This window comes from Cydia strobilella, chromosome 17 (genome assembly GCF_947568885.1).
Source record: "Cydia strobilella chromosome 17, ilCydStro3.1, whole genome shotgun sequence".
In the NCBI taxonomy this organism is placed as follows: Eukaryota; Metazoa; Arthropoda; class Insecta; order Lepidoptera; family Tortricidae; genus Cydia; species Cydia strobilella.
The window spans coordinates 12,801,306-12,818,359 of record NC_086057.1 but is presented as its reverse complement, the minus strand read 5'-3'; the positions used below and the strand labels follow the sequence as shown (position 1 = coordinate 12,818,359).

The 17,054-nt window shown below is 40.5% G+C and overlaps 2 protein-coding genes across 2 annotated transcripts in view; both read right to left on the bottom strand.

The window, feature by feature from the left end:
- Positions 1–17,054, bottom strand: part of LOC134748751 (omega-amidase NIT2) — a 92,877-nt gene that overhangs the window by 54,563 nt on the left and 21,260 nt on the right. The window lies entirely within an intron of this gene.
- Positions 139–16,697, bottom strand: LOC134748949 (recQ-like DNA helicase Blm). Its single transcript, XM_063683816.1, has 22 exons — positions 16,495–16,697; positions 15,409–15,485; positions 15,260–15,306; positions 13,924–14,052; positions 13,301–13,588; positions 11,855–12,974; positions 11,264–11,419; positions 10,856–10,968; positions 9,951–10,129; positions 9,160–9,325; positions 8,594–8,718; positions 7,902–8,061; positions 7,251–7,443; positions 6,746–6,846; positions 6,195–6,290; positions 5,606–5,763; positions 5,037–5,171; positions 4,756–4,920; positions 3,515–3,705; positions 2,908–3,091; positions 2,041–2,210; positions 139–1,544 (listed from the first exon to the last, which is right to left on the bottom strand). The coding sequence occupies exons 1-22, from the start codon at positions 16,599–16,601 to the stop codon at positions 1,447–1,449; spliced, it is 4,158 nt and encodes a 1,385-aa protein (XP_063539886.1). The 5' UTR covers positions 16,602–16,697; the 3' UTR covers positions 139–1,446.

The window sequence follows — 17,054 nt, the reverse complement described above, 5'->3', positions numbered from 1 at the left end:
ACTAGTTGCACATAAAATAAAAGATTTATAAATCATTTAAAAATATTTTATTCGATCATACTTAAAACTAATAGAGTCTGTGCGGAAAGAGAAGAGCCGTACAATGTATTGTATCCCATACATTCCACGACTGTTCTCTTTCCGCACAGACTCTAACACTGGCATTTTGTATCATTATCATTGGTGGGAAAAATAATACATTATTAACAGAATTAAAAATAAGTCAATATTGGGCTTTAAATAATTTCACGTTTAGACTCACTTGTTTCTCGGCGCGCGCGCAGCGAGCGACGAGGCGCGCGGCAGTACGCAATACACGGTCGTCGTGAACGCTGCTCGCACTATTAGTGCTTGACAAAGGAGACCTAGGCTCTCCGAAACATGTCGCGCGAGTGACTAAAACAAGTGAGTCTAAACCGTGAAATTATTTAATGTTAGTATGTCTCACAACAGTTTAAATTCGACAATATTGGGCTGTAGGTATGAGCTGTATCACATCAAGTACGTATACGATAGTCGATAATACTACTATAATCAGACCGCCTAGCATGTTTGCAAGCTAGCATGGAGCCGCTCGCGAGGATGCAAATCATGCTAGCCGATCAGATACTTATTTTGGTTTAGCATGATGAAATACAAGCATTAGTATAGTCGTTCATAAATATGTACACATTTTTTCACCTTATTGCAATGGATTAAGGTGAACAAAAGTATACATATTTATGAACTCGACTATACAACGACACGGGATCTAAAACTGCCCAGTAAATTGATTAAAATTATAATCTTACTTTTAGACAATTTAAAATGAGGTAATCTGTTTTATTCTTTATGCTGATGATTTAAGTAATTTTGCGATCTACATATATTGACATTTTTTAAATAATAATTCACTGAATTTTCAACCTTAAGCAAAAACAAAGAATTTTTTTACAGTGACACCTTTGACGTCTAGAAATATAGACTGTTTCAGGTCTAAATAAATAATCACACAAAAGAATATTATTTAAGTCCTTAATTCGTAATAAATAAGGCACTATCTAACGTGTTACGTAGATTTTAAGACATCAAATCAACATTAGTGACGAGTTTGTGGTCTACTGTAAATTGAATGTACAATTTCATCTTGAGCTTTAGTCAGTCTGCATTTACTTTTGGCAATGTTTCACGGTAGAGCAAATAGTTGCTACTTCATCTGTTACTTTAGTTTGATATCGAGATCGTACCTTTATTTTATTCAACCGTCAATTCTAGACAATGCACATAAAGTCGATTTTCACCACGCAGCTAGCATCTCATCAGATTGTCAATTTGTCTGATTGTGTGTGAATTTGGCTAAATTGGCGTATGTAGCACGTCGAGTATGAAGGAGTGAAAGGCTTGGTCTCGTGTTAAGTTCAACCAATTGTGAGCCGTATTCGGTGCACATAAAGTCCAGATTGGCGTCTAAAGCAAGTTGAGCTTGGAGGGGTTGAAGACGCCGGGTCTGGTGTTGAGCACGGTGTTGGCGCGCGGCACCGGCATGCTGCCCAGCTTGTTGCCCGCTGTCACAAATACACTATTTATTGATGGCATGAATATTGTAGTCTTTAGGAATGGGAATGTGTTTCGGCGAGAAAAATGTTTAGGTATGTTAAATATGTTACAAAATGCATGTTTTTTATAATATTTATACCGTCGATGTAAGCGGGAACGACTAATTTATGGGTTAGTTTAATGAGAGAAATAGGGGCCTTGTCCTGTCAAAAATCAGATTTGGTAAACAGTAATAATTCTGTGTTAAACAGTGAAAGCTTACGAATCATGTTGTCCCTCTAAAACGTTACACGTTATCTTTCTCCGTCGCTATACTATGCTTTAATTGCCGCTCGGAGCCGAGCGGGCCCGAACAATTAAGGGGTATGGTATAGCACTGATTCAGTTACATTTTAATTTTATTATTTCAAATGAATAACGTGAAAGACCACTTTTGATTTATGTTTTTGTCTTTTAGGTTGATATTTAAAAGTGGTTTTTAGCAAATAACTAAAATGAAGTAACCTGAGGACTTCCAGGCCGGCGCGGCCTTGGTAGCGCCGCTCGCGCCGGCGCCGCCCCGGGCTCCGGGGGCGCCGCCCCGGGCTCCGGGGGCGCCGCCCCGCCCGCGCGCCGCATAAGCGCCCCGCGCGGCTTTCGTCTTCGCTGCGGACGCTGTTCGTTTCTTCTTAAACCTGCAAACAGAGAATACACAACACACGGTCAGCATCAGAAGTGGCTTCCCGGGCGAGGTGTTTATTGAAGCACCCTGCTTATATTCATTTTACCTTCTCCGCCCTATTATATGAACTTTCGATGCGATCGAATTAAAACTTATTTAGATTCTGATTCATCATATTTTTAGCGTTCCGTGCAAAACTCTGTTTTGACAAACGGAACACTTATGGGATCACTTCGGTCTTGCAAATCAGTTAAATGCGTTTTTCTCAGAGACCGTTTGACGTAGATACCTAAAATTTGAAATAGTTATTTATTTATGAATTGTGGAAAAAGTCAACCTGGATATTTGTAGGAGGTGAATGCGGTCTCTTGCCTTACAATAAATATAAGTAAGGCCGCGGACCGGACGCCCGCGGCGAGCGAGGCGACCGGCGGCCGCCGCTGTAATCCAAAGCAGATTTAAAATCATCAAGTGTACCTATACATTGTGATCGCGCCACACGAACCGCCGCCGGCACCGAGCGACAGGACTCGACTGACTCCTCCAGTTGAAGCTTATGCAGCGTCCTCTGCTGGTGCTAAAGGTGTTGGCGCCCGCGCCTTTAGCCAGGCTGGCTCGATCTATTTCTGAATCATGCCCTAGAGGCATCTCTTACTCTGGCTAGTCTTGATACGCCACCCTACAATATTTCATAAACTCGATGAACTAACCTCTTCTTGACTCCCCTAGTGAAGCTCCTCCCGCGTCCTCTACTCCTGGTGCTGGAGGTGCTGGCATCGTGGCTGGCTCCTTTGGCCAGGCTGCCCCAGTCTGTTTCTGAGTCTGTGCCCTCAGCGAAGTCATCCTCGGCGGGCTTCTCTTCTTCTAGCTCGTCTTGATACTGCATGAGAAGGCCTGAAAGAAAGCACTGAGTAAATCACGAGAATAATTAACTGTTATAATTATAAGTTTAGTATACTGACCAATCAAAACAGCAACCTTTGGAGCATTTTATAAGTCAAAGAAAGTGACACAAGACTTTATTCTCTTATCGTTATTTATAAACTTTTGTATGACGGTAACGGAACGAAATATGTATGGAGCTCTTGGGATACTTTTTTCCCCTATAAAAATCGAAAGAGCTCGTGATTCTCAGAAGAAAACAAATAATTCCAAATTGAAAAAAGTGGTGTTATAACTATACCTACTAATGCAGTCAGTATAAGAATCGAATGAAGTGACGTCAGAAGACACCTCCTTGCTATTCCACATTATACGATGTTGCTGGCATTGAGGTGCTCTTGATGAATTTGAAGAAACAGGTGATAATGGCCTTACCCATCTTCTCCACGGCGTAGGCTGATGTAATCTTGAGCAGTTCCGCGCCATACTTGTCGTAGTTGGCGCGGGTGACGTGCGGTAGAGACAGCATGTCGTCCGGCGACTCTGGTAGCCGGGTGGACATGGCCTTTAAGCCGGCCAGAGGCATTACTGCGATTAGAGATGTGCCCCGGGCTTCCGCCATTTCCCTGGAATTCAATAATACAATTAGCGTCCGGTCGACAATAAAAAGATGGATTGGAGTGCCAAAGCTACATTGTACAGAAAACAGAATAATTATAGATAGAACGGATAGGTTGAACATATATAGATAGAAGTGTATATAGCCATTTATGGCTTAAGAATTTACTAGGTAGGTCGCTGACACTAGGTAATGCTATTGAAGCAAACCACGACATATCGAGCAATAGATCGACAGGCCTTGCCGCGAAGCTCTCCTCGATCCTCTTGGTGAGCGCGTATTCTGTACACCCTTGGTGATGACGTCAGTTCTAGGACATCGTGTGACATACCAACATGCCTCGACCAGATCCGCGTAGCATCTCTCCTCTACCTTTTTTGTGAACGCGTATTCTGTGCACCTTTTGTTGTTGACGTCAGTTTGTCTACCTATGGTAAGGATATTGATTGACATACCGGCAGGCCTCGACCAGGTCCGCGTAGCATCTCTCCTCGACCCTCTTATTAGCGCGTATTCTGCGCACCCTTATCTTATTTTATCTTATAGTTTCGGGGGCCCTTACCGATACACTTCGACCCATAGGGATCTTTTGTGCAGTTACCCCCTAGGAAAGATCCGTCCGCTACTCCATATGCCTTCCCCACCATCTCCATATGCCGGATGATGGACCTTATGGGTAGCTTTTTGAATTCCTTTGGTACCAGGTAGCCTGTTCCAAAGTCCTTCATTCTTTGTCTGGCGAGGGCGTGACATTCACACATAAGGTGTTCTATTGTCTCTTCCTCTTCGCCACACATACGACAATCGGTGTTGTCAGCGTGCCCCATCTTGGCCAGGATTCCCTTGACCCCGTAATGGCCCGTAAACACCCCCGTTATTATTTGGAGTTGCCGTTTGCTAAGTTTCCAAAGCTTTTTGCTCCAACCAGAGTCTACCCCTTGTATAAAGAGCTTTGAGTGCTTTAGACCCGTCAGACTGTCCCATTCTTCCTGGTCTGCGCACCCTTTGTTTGTGACGTCAGTTTGTCTACCTATGCTAAGGATATTGATTGACATACCGGCAGGCCTCGACGAGGTCCGCGTAGCATCTCTCCTCGATCCTCTTGATGAGCGCGTTGATGGGCGTGTCGGCCTTGGCGGCGGGCGCGGCGGTGGTCACCGTCAGCTTGGGTTTCTTCTCCACCTTCATGGGGAACACTACTCTAACGTTGCCAGACATTAACCTGAAAAAACATGGTTTCGTAATTTGGGACATTATTACTAGGATATTGTCATTATATTTACGCGCTGCCATGACTTACATTACAGCCACACAGACAGACAGTCACACAGCACGTACTTGTCAACAGCGGGTCCGAGCACGACGTAGGCGCTGGCGATGTCGTTGTTGACCACCAGTTTCTCGGCCAGCAGCGAGCGCACCACCATCTGCCGCAGCAGGCGGAGCGGGTCGCCGCGCTGCCATGACTTGCATCTGTAAACAGTGGAGGCGTTACGTACGATCTTGAGGTAGCTTACGACCAGTCGGCAGTCGCGTCGCGGTCGCCATGTAGAGGAAGGCGATGCGTGACGAGGACAAGGGAAATGCCGAATGATGATGAGTTTCCTGATCGTTCGGCATGTAAACACTGATTTGTGTCTGGTTTAAGTAGGGTTACTTATAGCTGCGTTGGACCAACCTTGAAGTTTTAAATTTATAATTGAATTTTGATTGACAAATAAATATTGCAATGTGTCAAAACACACTCGTACAATTGTAGGTAATTTTAGTAAACATGTGTACTGTTTTACAATTTACGTATCTATTTAATTAAAACCAACAGATTATTCCTGTTATAACGCAAAAATGCACAACTAAAATTAGTGACCGTTTATTACAAATTTGCATTAAGTCTGTTCTACCCTCACCGTCCGTGCATAGGGCTCTTGTGCAAGGACTGTATCCTCTGCTGCATGGACCCTCGAAGCGCATCCGCGATGTGCAGCAAGGTGAATGAGGCGCGACCTGCAGTTGCGTTGCGGATGCAACGAACGATGAGCTTGCACTCTTCTGTTACGTCGACAGGCTGAAAATAAATAAACATTAGAAAATCTATAACCATGGATTTTGTTCCTTTAGAACTTCCTCAGTTTTGCGAGTTGGTTAAAATTTAGCTTATGTTACTTGGGCGTTATAGTATTTCTCAAACCGGATGGGTACGGACAGATGTTATCTCTATACAATTTCACTTCACTCTCGTTTCGACGATGCAACACGATGTAAGCGTGGATGAGAAGTTGAGAGACCCCGGTCGTCAGTTTAGTCCGCGGATATCAGGTTTCATCCACATATTACGTCATAGCTACAAGAGGAGGGGGGGTCATGGCAAGTGTGACAATATGTATTAATGACCTATCTTTTTCCTATGAAAAAGTGTGACAAGGAGGGGGGGGGGGGGATTTTGTGGGATGTAATTAATGGATGACCCCTTATAATACCTATAATGGTAAAAGGAACCTTATAATCAGCAGCCTGTAGACAGTTGTCGCAGGCGGCCGCCTTGTACGCGGCGCACTCGGCGCGGCTGAAGCGCTCACCCAAGTATCCCAGCACCTGTTTATGAAAAAATATACATACTTACATCACTTACAATTATTTTTTTCATAAACTACCTGAGTCATACTGACATCAAAATACAATTGATAAACTTTCGCAGTACAGTGAATGCTTCGGGCATTCTTATCAGGCATTTGTAAGCTATGTTACGCCCGCGTTGCGGCCTGCATTAGCTTCCGGGGAATCTACTTTTTTATTTAACTATGTGTTTTTCTGATTCCTCCAAAATATTATGTAAATGGTCTCAATAGATGTTACTTTTTGCTACAAACTCGTCTTTTACAGAGTACACCTCAGTTTCGCTTCGTCCGTCAATATCCGTTTAAGTTAGTTTTAAGTTTAATAATATGTAATTCTATGGATGTAATTAATCCGAAATAAAAGCTTTTTAATTTTAATATCACTCATCGGCAAACAACTTTTTTACAGCCTCTGCAATAAGTGATACATACCTGCGCGCGTCGGCACTCGGTGACGCTCTCGCAAACCTCCACCATTCGCAATAGATTCTCGACGTGGACTCGCTTCGCCTCCGGCGTGGTGTTACGTTCCACTGTTGGCAGTACACATCAGCAATTATCAAATAATAACGAGATATTCCATAAATAAAATTACAAAAGCTACGAAATGTCGTTAGGATGGTATTCCATCTGTCCAATACCTTGGTCCAATGTGTATTTGCGAATCACAATTTGCTTAATTAGAGAGTGAGACGCAAAGGAAATTGGACAGGTGAAATACCACCTAAGTACGTAATTTTCAAAAACGAAATTAAATAAAATACACAGTAAAATAATCTTAGTTCAAATACGCCCCACTGCTGGACACAGACCTTCTCCCATGTACGAGGGAAATTGGACCTGTCCAAACGCTGTCGAATATGTGAGACAGTTTGAAGACTTTGAAGCGACCGGTCTAATAATGGCGTTAGAAGATAATGAACACAAAGTAACTCACTGTCTAGTAGTCTGCGATAACGCGCCACGTCACAGTATGAATAGTACAGTAGGCACGTAGCCAGCTCTCCGTCGCGGCCCGCGCGACCGGCCTCTTGGTAATATCCCTCTACTGATTTCGGCATACTGTGGTGGATCACGTAGCGCACGTCCGCCTTGTCAACGCCCATTCCGAACGCGATTGTTGCACAGATCTAAGGAAGTGTCTTTGTGAGTTGTGAGTTATGTGCTCCTGGTACTTTTAAGGGTCTCTCCACATCGACGCGGAATCGGTAAAAGCCGATAGAAAAAGCTTTTTGTCTGCGCAACAAGAGCGAAAAATATATCGTTCGGTTCGGCTCGACTCGGCCGACGCCATGACGTATTTTTCGTTTTAATTGCGTACACATAAAGCTTTTTGTATCGGCTGTTCCCGGTTCCGCGTCGATATATGTGGGGAGACCCTTAGGCATAACTCGTAAAAATGTGTGCAATGTCAAATTTTCCATCAGACTGATAATACAAAGCTAGCACTAATTAAGCTGAAGTAGCAGGAACGAGTGTTGCGTCTGACTCGTCCGAGTTAAAATCGTATGTAAAATCCTAAATCCGAAAGTCGACACCAGTATTCTGCGCAACATGTGCTTTTATATCCACATTCGTGTAAACTTACCACTTTATACTTGTCAGCTACCCATCCCGCTTGCACCTGCTCTCTCTTTTTATCTGGTAGACCGGCGTGGTAAGGCGCAGCCTGAATGCCCACTTTACGAAGGTCTCCGGATAGAGTCTCGCACTCTTTGCGCGACAGGCAATATACTATGCCCGAGTCACTGCAAAATGCAGTTTTATTACGTTAGAGTTAAGGTTTAACATTGAAATTAGGTACGTGGCATGTGTCACACCCTCAAACCAAAAGGCCATAATACGAGTCAGTAGCAGGACTCTGAACTGTTTTTTTTTTTGTAAAACCCGAAATAGCCCAATATTTTTAATAATTTTATGCTCTTTACGTAGGACTGAATCATGTATTTAGGTAACAACTTCGTATTATTACATTGTCTCATAAAAAATTAAATATTAAACCAAATAACGAAATAATACCAGTATTTTTTGTATGAAAAAAAAAACCGGTTCCGAACCTTGGTCGGTAGTGGATGGTTACCTGAAACCATTAATTATTTTGGGAAGGTAATAAACAATTGATATTAAACGGCTTAGAGTACGTGCCAAAGGAATTTGAACCTTTTATGCAGTAAATAAATGTCATGCTTCTTGCGTTTAGACAGTACCAAATGTTACAAATGTATGAACGAGCACTAAGCAACAATCATTGAGTAAATGTCTGATGTGTATGTATGTTACCTGAAGAACTTCTCCTTAATGATGTTAGCGACGTCCTGGTTCACGTTTTTGGGCTTCTTCTCGAGGATGCGGTAGGCCAGGTTCGGCCGGTTGAACGAGCACAGGAACCACTTGCATTTCGACACCTGCAATAATGATAAGGTTGATAGGATAAAACAACCGTCTTATGGTTTGATAAGGTTTCAGGTGTTACCCAGGGGTTTCCAAATTTTTTGACCCAATAGTCGCAACCAGGCCTCCCTTCTACATTTTGGCGGGGCGGATTGTATAACAATTTAGCAACATGCGAATTTTGCGGGCCAAATTCACAGGCGGCCCGGATTCGGTCCGCGGCCCGTGGTATCTGTATCTATAGAGTTCTCCGTTTACTACGGGAAATATTCTCGAGCGAGAACATTCCCCATACAAGGCCCCTCTCAGAAGGTTTTGAGCGACGCGACGGCATACTATTGCCAGACGCGCAAGATTACATATCCTAAGATAGCCACAGTGGAATGGATGTATGCGTACTTCAAATATTAGTGTTAAATTGTTTATTAGGGTGTGTTGATCTATATTTACAGTACCTTTAGCTGGTGCAGAATGTCCATGCGCACCCTCGGCGTGGCTGTCGCTGTCAATGCCATTATGTTGGTAGTCGGGAAGCGCTCTCGAAGCATGAACAGCCGTTTGTAGTCCGGCCGGAAATCGTGACCCCACTGGGAGACGCAGTGCGCTTCGTCAATCACGAATCTGTTAACGAACAAGTAAGGGCTACTATGGGGGTTTGCACGGCGCGGCTATCCCCCCCCCCCCCCCTAAACTTCCTACAAAACAATCGAAGTTTGACAGCGGTTCAGGGACGAATCACGCTGTCCCTTTTTAATATATGGCACTATCCCTTTCGGCTATTTAGGATTGTCAAAATATAAGTCATTATTTTATCTGTGGTCGTGCACGCCAAGGGACGTCGAGTTGTGTCGACCCTAATAATTACTCGGAGCAATGCTGAGCCGAACGGAGCCGAGAGTACCCGAAAGGAGGAGTTTCGCACCCCTGCCTAGACTATCTAACGCAGGCGGGACCAGGTGTCAGTAAAAACAACTGCCCGCCGCCGTGCTCTTACAAAGGCGAGGCGGTGTTAAATAAATATAAATGAAATGTATTTGTATTTATTTGAGTAGGTGTTTCTGATTATTTTTTAATTAACTCCTCGAAGAGAAAAACTTTGAAGGCAATTTTTGAATTTGCCTGCCCTTTACCTGCAGTGCACAGATTAAAACTAAGCTATTGTAAGTATAAGTAGTACAAGAGGGGTAGACGCATTAAATAATCCTAACCTATTTGTAGAACAGATTTATCGTCCAATGGTACAGACCTGGCCAGCTTGTCCCGCGAGTACAGCGCGTCCAGCATGCTCTGGAACTTGGGGGAGCTGCTGATCTTCTCAGGAGTCACGTAGAGCAGCTTGATGAGTGGCTCCCGTAGAGACAGCTTGTGGTATATCTCGTCCACTTGGGCCAGGGACACGTCGCCGGAGAGATGGGCCGCTGGGATCTGAGGACAAGAATAAGTATGTTTTCACCACACCAGCTCGTAAAGGCTCTCTTGATACTTCAAAAACAGATGGGAAACTTGCATTTTATCCACAAGAGTGGCAAAATAATTAAATGAAAATTTTGAGTTGGTTCCTCATTTTGGCTAGTGGAATTGACTTGTGATGATTTTGAATGATAAATATTAAATAGCGTTCATCTGGATTTAATGTTTTACAGTTAATATTTTTCTTGCGTTGGTGTGGTGAACAATGTTGTGTTTCACTCGGTGGCAAAGTTTGTTTAACCCTCGTGCCTTGAAATCGTCGCAACGCTTAAGATTCGATTTTCGAACCACTCGCTCGCTTTCAATTTTGGAATTTTTTGCTTACCCAGGTATCAATATGTCGTGCCTACTTTGCCTGCTTGTAAAACAAATAACTGTTTTAAGGGAATGCAAAGCAGGTTACTCGTAAGGGCCGGAAGCACCAAAATGTCTGTCACTGTTAAAATATTAGCTTCATTTTATTAAATGGAAATTTCTATAGTTATCGGGTGGCTGATGTGCCGTTAAATTGTGATTGGTGCAACCGGCCATAATACAATGCAATGTAGTGTATTTTTATCTGATACCATTATCTGATAGTCTTTTATGGATATAAAATCAACTCAATTTCGATGATATTGTTATGCTAACAAAAATCTGTCCTATTTAAGTATATTTTAAAATGTGTTAAATTGAACTTACATCTAGAGAAAGCAGCTTGTTGACTTGGTCCAAAATAAGCGATTTCAGGGGCGATATGACGATGGTGACGCCCGGCGTCAAAATAGCAGGCAGTTGATAACACAGCGATTTACCTGGGAACATTCAATACAATACAAATACTGTTTATAGCACACCCCAATACAAGAAAATAATACATAAAATACAGCAACTCAACTAACTCCTGTATTTTATAATAAAACACATTTCTTTTATAAAGTTTTGGTCGGAAAAAATAATCAATCAATGTTGCAGCTGGTTCGGTTAGTTCCGAAGTAGCGCAAACCGAATTTCTTGCCGAACATCTACATCATCAACAATGAGTGGGGGTAATCAATAACCTGTGAAATGCGACCTTCGTGTGTAGGAGTTAAGGTTTAAATTGAATACCTCCACCCGTAGGCATGAGCACAAAACAGTCGTGGCCCAGCAAAGTGGCGTTGATCACTTGCAGCTGGTTTGGCCGGAAGGAGCGCAAACCGAACTTCTCGCTGAACATCTCCATCATGAGCGACGAGTGGGGGTAGTCCATGCCGTCGAACTCGCCTGCGAAATGGAACCTTGGTGTGTAGGAGATAAGGTTTAAATTTGAACGTTTGTAGAAGCAGCAATCTAAGCTATAAAGGTGGGCTTCTAACATGTGAATGGAGCACTTATGGAGCAGTTGATTATGTAATTATTGAATACTGCCTCTTATTAAATGAATAAAGTTAGGTAAACGACACTGTACCGGAATACATGGTTCAATTATTATGTGGAATTAAGTTCAAAAGTATTTGGTAAAATGTGGCAATAGATTTAAATAAATGAAACCGATGATCAAATTGGTCAGGATCAAAACATTTGTGATCGCCAACCTATACTTCAGAATTGACAGAATTAAATATGGATTGTAACGATTTTGTTCCTGCTTTAAAAAAAATATGATGATATGAAAATGTATGGAACTTTAATGTCCAACAAGTTAAAAATATCTTTTACCCGTAATTCCATCATTTTGCGTCCCCTCATGGAAATTTCCCATGCCCTTATACTTAGGCGTCTCCGTCTCCAAGGTCGAGTTTTCCATCAACCTGACGACTTCCGGTTCCGTCGTCAGAGCTATATCCATGTCGTCCTCAAAGTCCTCCAGCCTGTACTCCGGCCAACCGTCTTCATCTACTGCAACCTCTTTACCATTCACAATCTGGCTATTACTTATACTTTGCTCAGAGTCACTTATATTGATCACACTGGCTTTAGAACTTTCCGGAATAATATCCGTGTCATCATCCATGTCTAAAGGTATCTCATAATCGTTTTCATCATAGTCTTGAACTGGCTCTTTTATAATGGGCGAAACGGCCGTGCAAGGTTTACTAAAGCTTGACAGATTCTTACTTAACTCAGGGGCTTGGAAACCAACTGAGCTGTTAGCTACTGGCACGTATTTTGGAGGTTCTTCAGTTATTACCGGCTTTAGCTTTTCGGATGCGTGTTTAAACCTTTCTAAAGTCTTTGAAGGTACATCTCTGTTTGTATTATTATCTTCACTAAGTCTAGAAGGTTTCTTAAATACAAATTTCCCTCTACTTTTATTTGTTTCAGACGTATCTAAACTCTCTACATCTGATTGGACGCTTTCATTTCCTGTTGTAGGCGAAAACGCTTCAAAAGATAGAGATTTCTTAGCCATTAAGTCGGAATATATTGTTTTATTTGGGGCTGCTTTATTAAATGTAAATTCTGGAGTTGAGGTATCAGATGTCAGAACAGGTCTTTCCCCATTTAGGAGTTTGTTTCCTGGCATTTGGAAATCGTTTAGGTCATCATAATCACCAAGTAGTGATGGACTTCCGCGACCATTTACTTGTGTATTACATTTACTAGTACTAGGTTGACTATCTAAGTAGGACTGAGTCGAATCATCAGGTGCCTCCGCCATAGCTGCCTTTAGTTTTGATTTCAACTGTTTCATTTTAGCGTAAGTTTTGTTCTCGTAGCCGGGGAATTTTTCTTTAATGCAGTTTGGTATTCTGTCAAACGCGTCGGCTATTTTTTCTAACAGTTCTATGTACATGTTTTTGCAGTCTTCTCGGTCTCTTGTTTGGAGGCTACGGTCCTGGAATAAGCAGAAGTGTATAAGAAAAAAATTTAAGTAACAATGTGGATGGAGAATTTAATGCTAATAAGTGCTACTTATTGATTCAAAGAAATTTAATAATAGTTTAAAATTTATATCTGAACATTGTTTAAAATTTGCCGCCTTTTTCTAGTAAAAACAGTGGCAACTATATTTACTTATTAAATATATTAATAGCGGGTCACTCACGTATTTTAAGCCGAAAACGCTCGACTACGTGAGTGACCCGTTATTAATATATTTAATATGTCTGTGTCTCACGGAAGTTTTGTTATATTTACTTATTATTATAAATTTTCACTTACCTCACTAGCTTTCTTCAAAGCCGGATGATGACTAATCTTCTGCAAGTAACCCGATATTGAACAATCCAGTTTAAGATTCTTCAGCGGGTCTCTATCTTTCTTAGGACTCGTTTTGTCTGGGGTTCTGCAAACTTTCTTGTTTTCTACAGACTTGTCCCTAGTTTCCGATTTGTGTTCATGTTTAGTGGGCGAAGGGCTGGAACTGATTCTGATAGATCTGTTGGTCTCTTTTGGTGATTGGCTTTTATTTTTTGTTATATTCGTTTCAAGAAAGTCCATAGAGTCATCCTGAAATGGAAAAAAATAATGTTATCTTGTTATAAATTATAAAATTATAAAACAATTACAGTTAGTCGTCACGTAAAAATATATTTGAGTTTGTCAAATAAAAAGGCAAAATGTATATATTTTTGTATTCATAATTGCCAGGCAAACTAGGTAAATCTATCAAGGATGCATGAAGGGGTGCTTCTAGACTCTAGAGCGATATTTTGCATAAGTGCGTCACTGTCAGTGAGTGTTTTCATGCGTGTGCGATTAAGTGCCTGCATGTGAGTTTGTATCTATTACAAAATAGAGCCTTAGAAAAGTTGACTGGTAGAGTATAAATATCTTGGACTTACCACATCCATAGCAAACAAATCATTGCTTTTGTCACATGGGACATTTGATTTCAGAGACTGGTTGAAAGCTGAAGGAGGAGTGTTAACTATTGGAGTTACAGGCAATATGTGTTTCTGTCTAGGAGGGGCCTGAAAACAAGTATGAAACTGAATGATATCTACTTACACAACTAGGGAACAAATCAAATTATAGAATTTAAACTGTTGTGAGACATACTAACATTAAATCATTTTACGGTTTAGACTCACTTGTTTTAGTCACTCGCGCGACATGTTTCGGAGAGCCTAGGTCTCCTTTCTCAAGCACTAATAGTGCGAGCAGCGTTCACGACGACCGTGTATTGCGTACTGCCGCTGCCTACATAGGCTCTCCGAAACATGTCGCGCGAGTGACTAAAACAAGTGAGTCTAAACCGTAAAATGATTTAAAATCAAATTATTTTATTAAATATTTAAATTAGTGTTATTTTATACCCCTAACATCGAATGATGGTCCCTTTGGCAGTTAATTTTTATATGAAGTCACAGTCACATAAAATCTTTGTTGACATTTTATTTTATGGAAATCACATTAATTTATTTAGAAATGCTTCCTGCATTAATTAGTAATAGAAATACGGTCCCGTACCCAAAGGGTAAAAACAGGACCCTATTACTAAGACACCACTGTCCGTCTGTCTGTCACCAGGCTGTATCTCATGAACCATGATAGCTAAGACGAGACAGTTGAAATTTTCACAGATGATGTAATTCTGTTGCGGCTATAACAACAATTACTAAAAAGTATGGACTCCTTGGCTTGGTGGGCTAGTCCGGCTCACACTTGTCCGATTTTTAAAATTAAACCCAACCAGAAGAGACTTGTAAGGAACTGTCCTAGGGAGCATCAGTTAAACTACTATAATTATGAACTGAATTAGATGTCACACTTGTCAGTGCCGGATTAAGCCAGTGTGGGGCCCACAGCAAATTCTATCATGAGGCCCATGGATTGTTTTAATTTTGTCAGACTGACAGTTTGTCAACTTGGGTTTTTTACAGCCACAAATGCCACAAATCACAATGCATGGGTGCGCGGGGCCCCCAAATACTACTTTTGCCACGTGGCTAATCTGCCACTGGGATGTCATATAATAAAGAAAAAGTGACTAAGCCCTCCAGTGGCTACAAGTGAATTTTATCTATTTATAAAAATGTTACTGGGAAAAATGAAGTACTTTGATTTTCGAATTTAAACTATAGTGAGACATATTAAAAATGCTTGAAAATGGAGACCTAGGCTCTCCGAAACATGTCGCGCGAGTGACTAAAAATACGTGTACTTTGATTTTCTTACTTGATTTGATGAAATACCAACAGGATTCTGTTTGAATGGTGGTGTCCCTGAAATGAAGAATTGTCATTCAGCAAAACAATTTGCAGAACAAGGTTAGCCAAATGGCCCTAGTATGAACGTGTTTATTATTAAATAATTTTAATACTTACAAGTATTAGAAGCGGGAGTGGACTTGGATTTCCATACAAATTTGGATTTCTTTTCTGAGACATGCTCATTGTCACCGCTGAGGAAAAAAAATGGATACATTATAAATGAATAAAATCAAAACTGTAGACCAAATCAGTCCATGTAAAAACGAGAGCTTCTCCTGTAAAAAACTTACAAATAAATATGAAAATGAAAAAATAAATGAAAATACATAAAGCCTGGTGAGTAAAACATTTTAGTAACTGAATTCTAAATTTTCTTCTTAAGATTTTGTATGATACGAATTATGAATACAAAATGGATGTTTCTTTTTTTACATAAAATTGTTTTTTGATCCAAGCTTATTTATCACCAGTTTTTCTTTGAACAGTGATCTAATTACTACATCAAGATAGTTCTATCCCTAGTAGCATTTTGGTAGGCATTTTGTTGGGCCTCTGTTTACTTAAAAATGCTACTAGGGATGTAAGTTTTTGGCATAAATTTCATTTTTGGTTCAAGCTGTACTTTTTTTTCCGCAGGTAACATACTCATTGAGACAATTCTAAAAACCCCAAACAATTAGGTTTTGTTGTTTTATCACAGAGTTCCTATGGCCACCTTCTGTCTCCATCATCAGATCAGCTTGATGGTACCATAATATTGCATTGTCATCGAACTTACATATGTATGCAAATTTTCAGCTTCATTGGAAGTGGGTCAAATTTAACTTGCAAGATTTGAGCCGTACATACATACATACATAGGTACATGGCAAGTTAATAAAAATCTTGTAAAAACTAACAACTCAAATGAGGTTACTTTGTTGTCTTTTGGCTATGCTACCTTCACTCTCCGTCATTAGATCAGCTAGGTCTTTCATAGATATACCAAAGTCAAACATCAGGCATTGGTACTAATTTTAAGATTACATACCCGTGCATACTAACACAACTTGTCTTGATAAACTAAAGTAAGGAAAAAAGCTTGTAAAATGTAACTACCCACAATATACTATGAGAACACACATATACAGTTTTTAAAAGAATATATAAGACAGTATGTGTTATTTGCTAAAAACGCTTCATATATAAATAAAAACCCACCTTGGAGTCGGACTACTATTCCGAGAAGATTCCCGACTGGTTTTTTTTACAAAATTCATAAGTGATGACTGTTTGTTTTGAGACAAAGACATTTTTTTCGTGGCCATGTCATTTATCTATTATAAAAATGTAAACTATATTAAATAAACATTACATGTAAATTATTTAAAGATCCTTGTTTTCCTTTCTTTAATCCACTTTAATCATTCATTGCTGTTCATTGCTAACTGTCAGTCAACTGTCAATACTGTCATCGTCGTGCGTTTAACGACAGTTGAAAGAAGTGCTCAAATACTACAGTAAGTACAGAAATGTTTAAATCGAAAGTCAATTTTAATGACAAATGTACGTTTAAATGCTATAAAAAAATATTTTAAAACAAAAAAAATCATGTTGACCTATAAAATTTTTGAGCGGGAACAGGTATTATATTTAATATGGCATTTTTCAAAATACTCATATAAAAATGCTCTCAACATTTGATTTTACTTTGGAATATTCTAAATGTACTTTGAATGCTAAAGTTGCCACTTACGAAAAAGAAAATATAACCTGTAAAA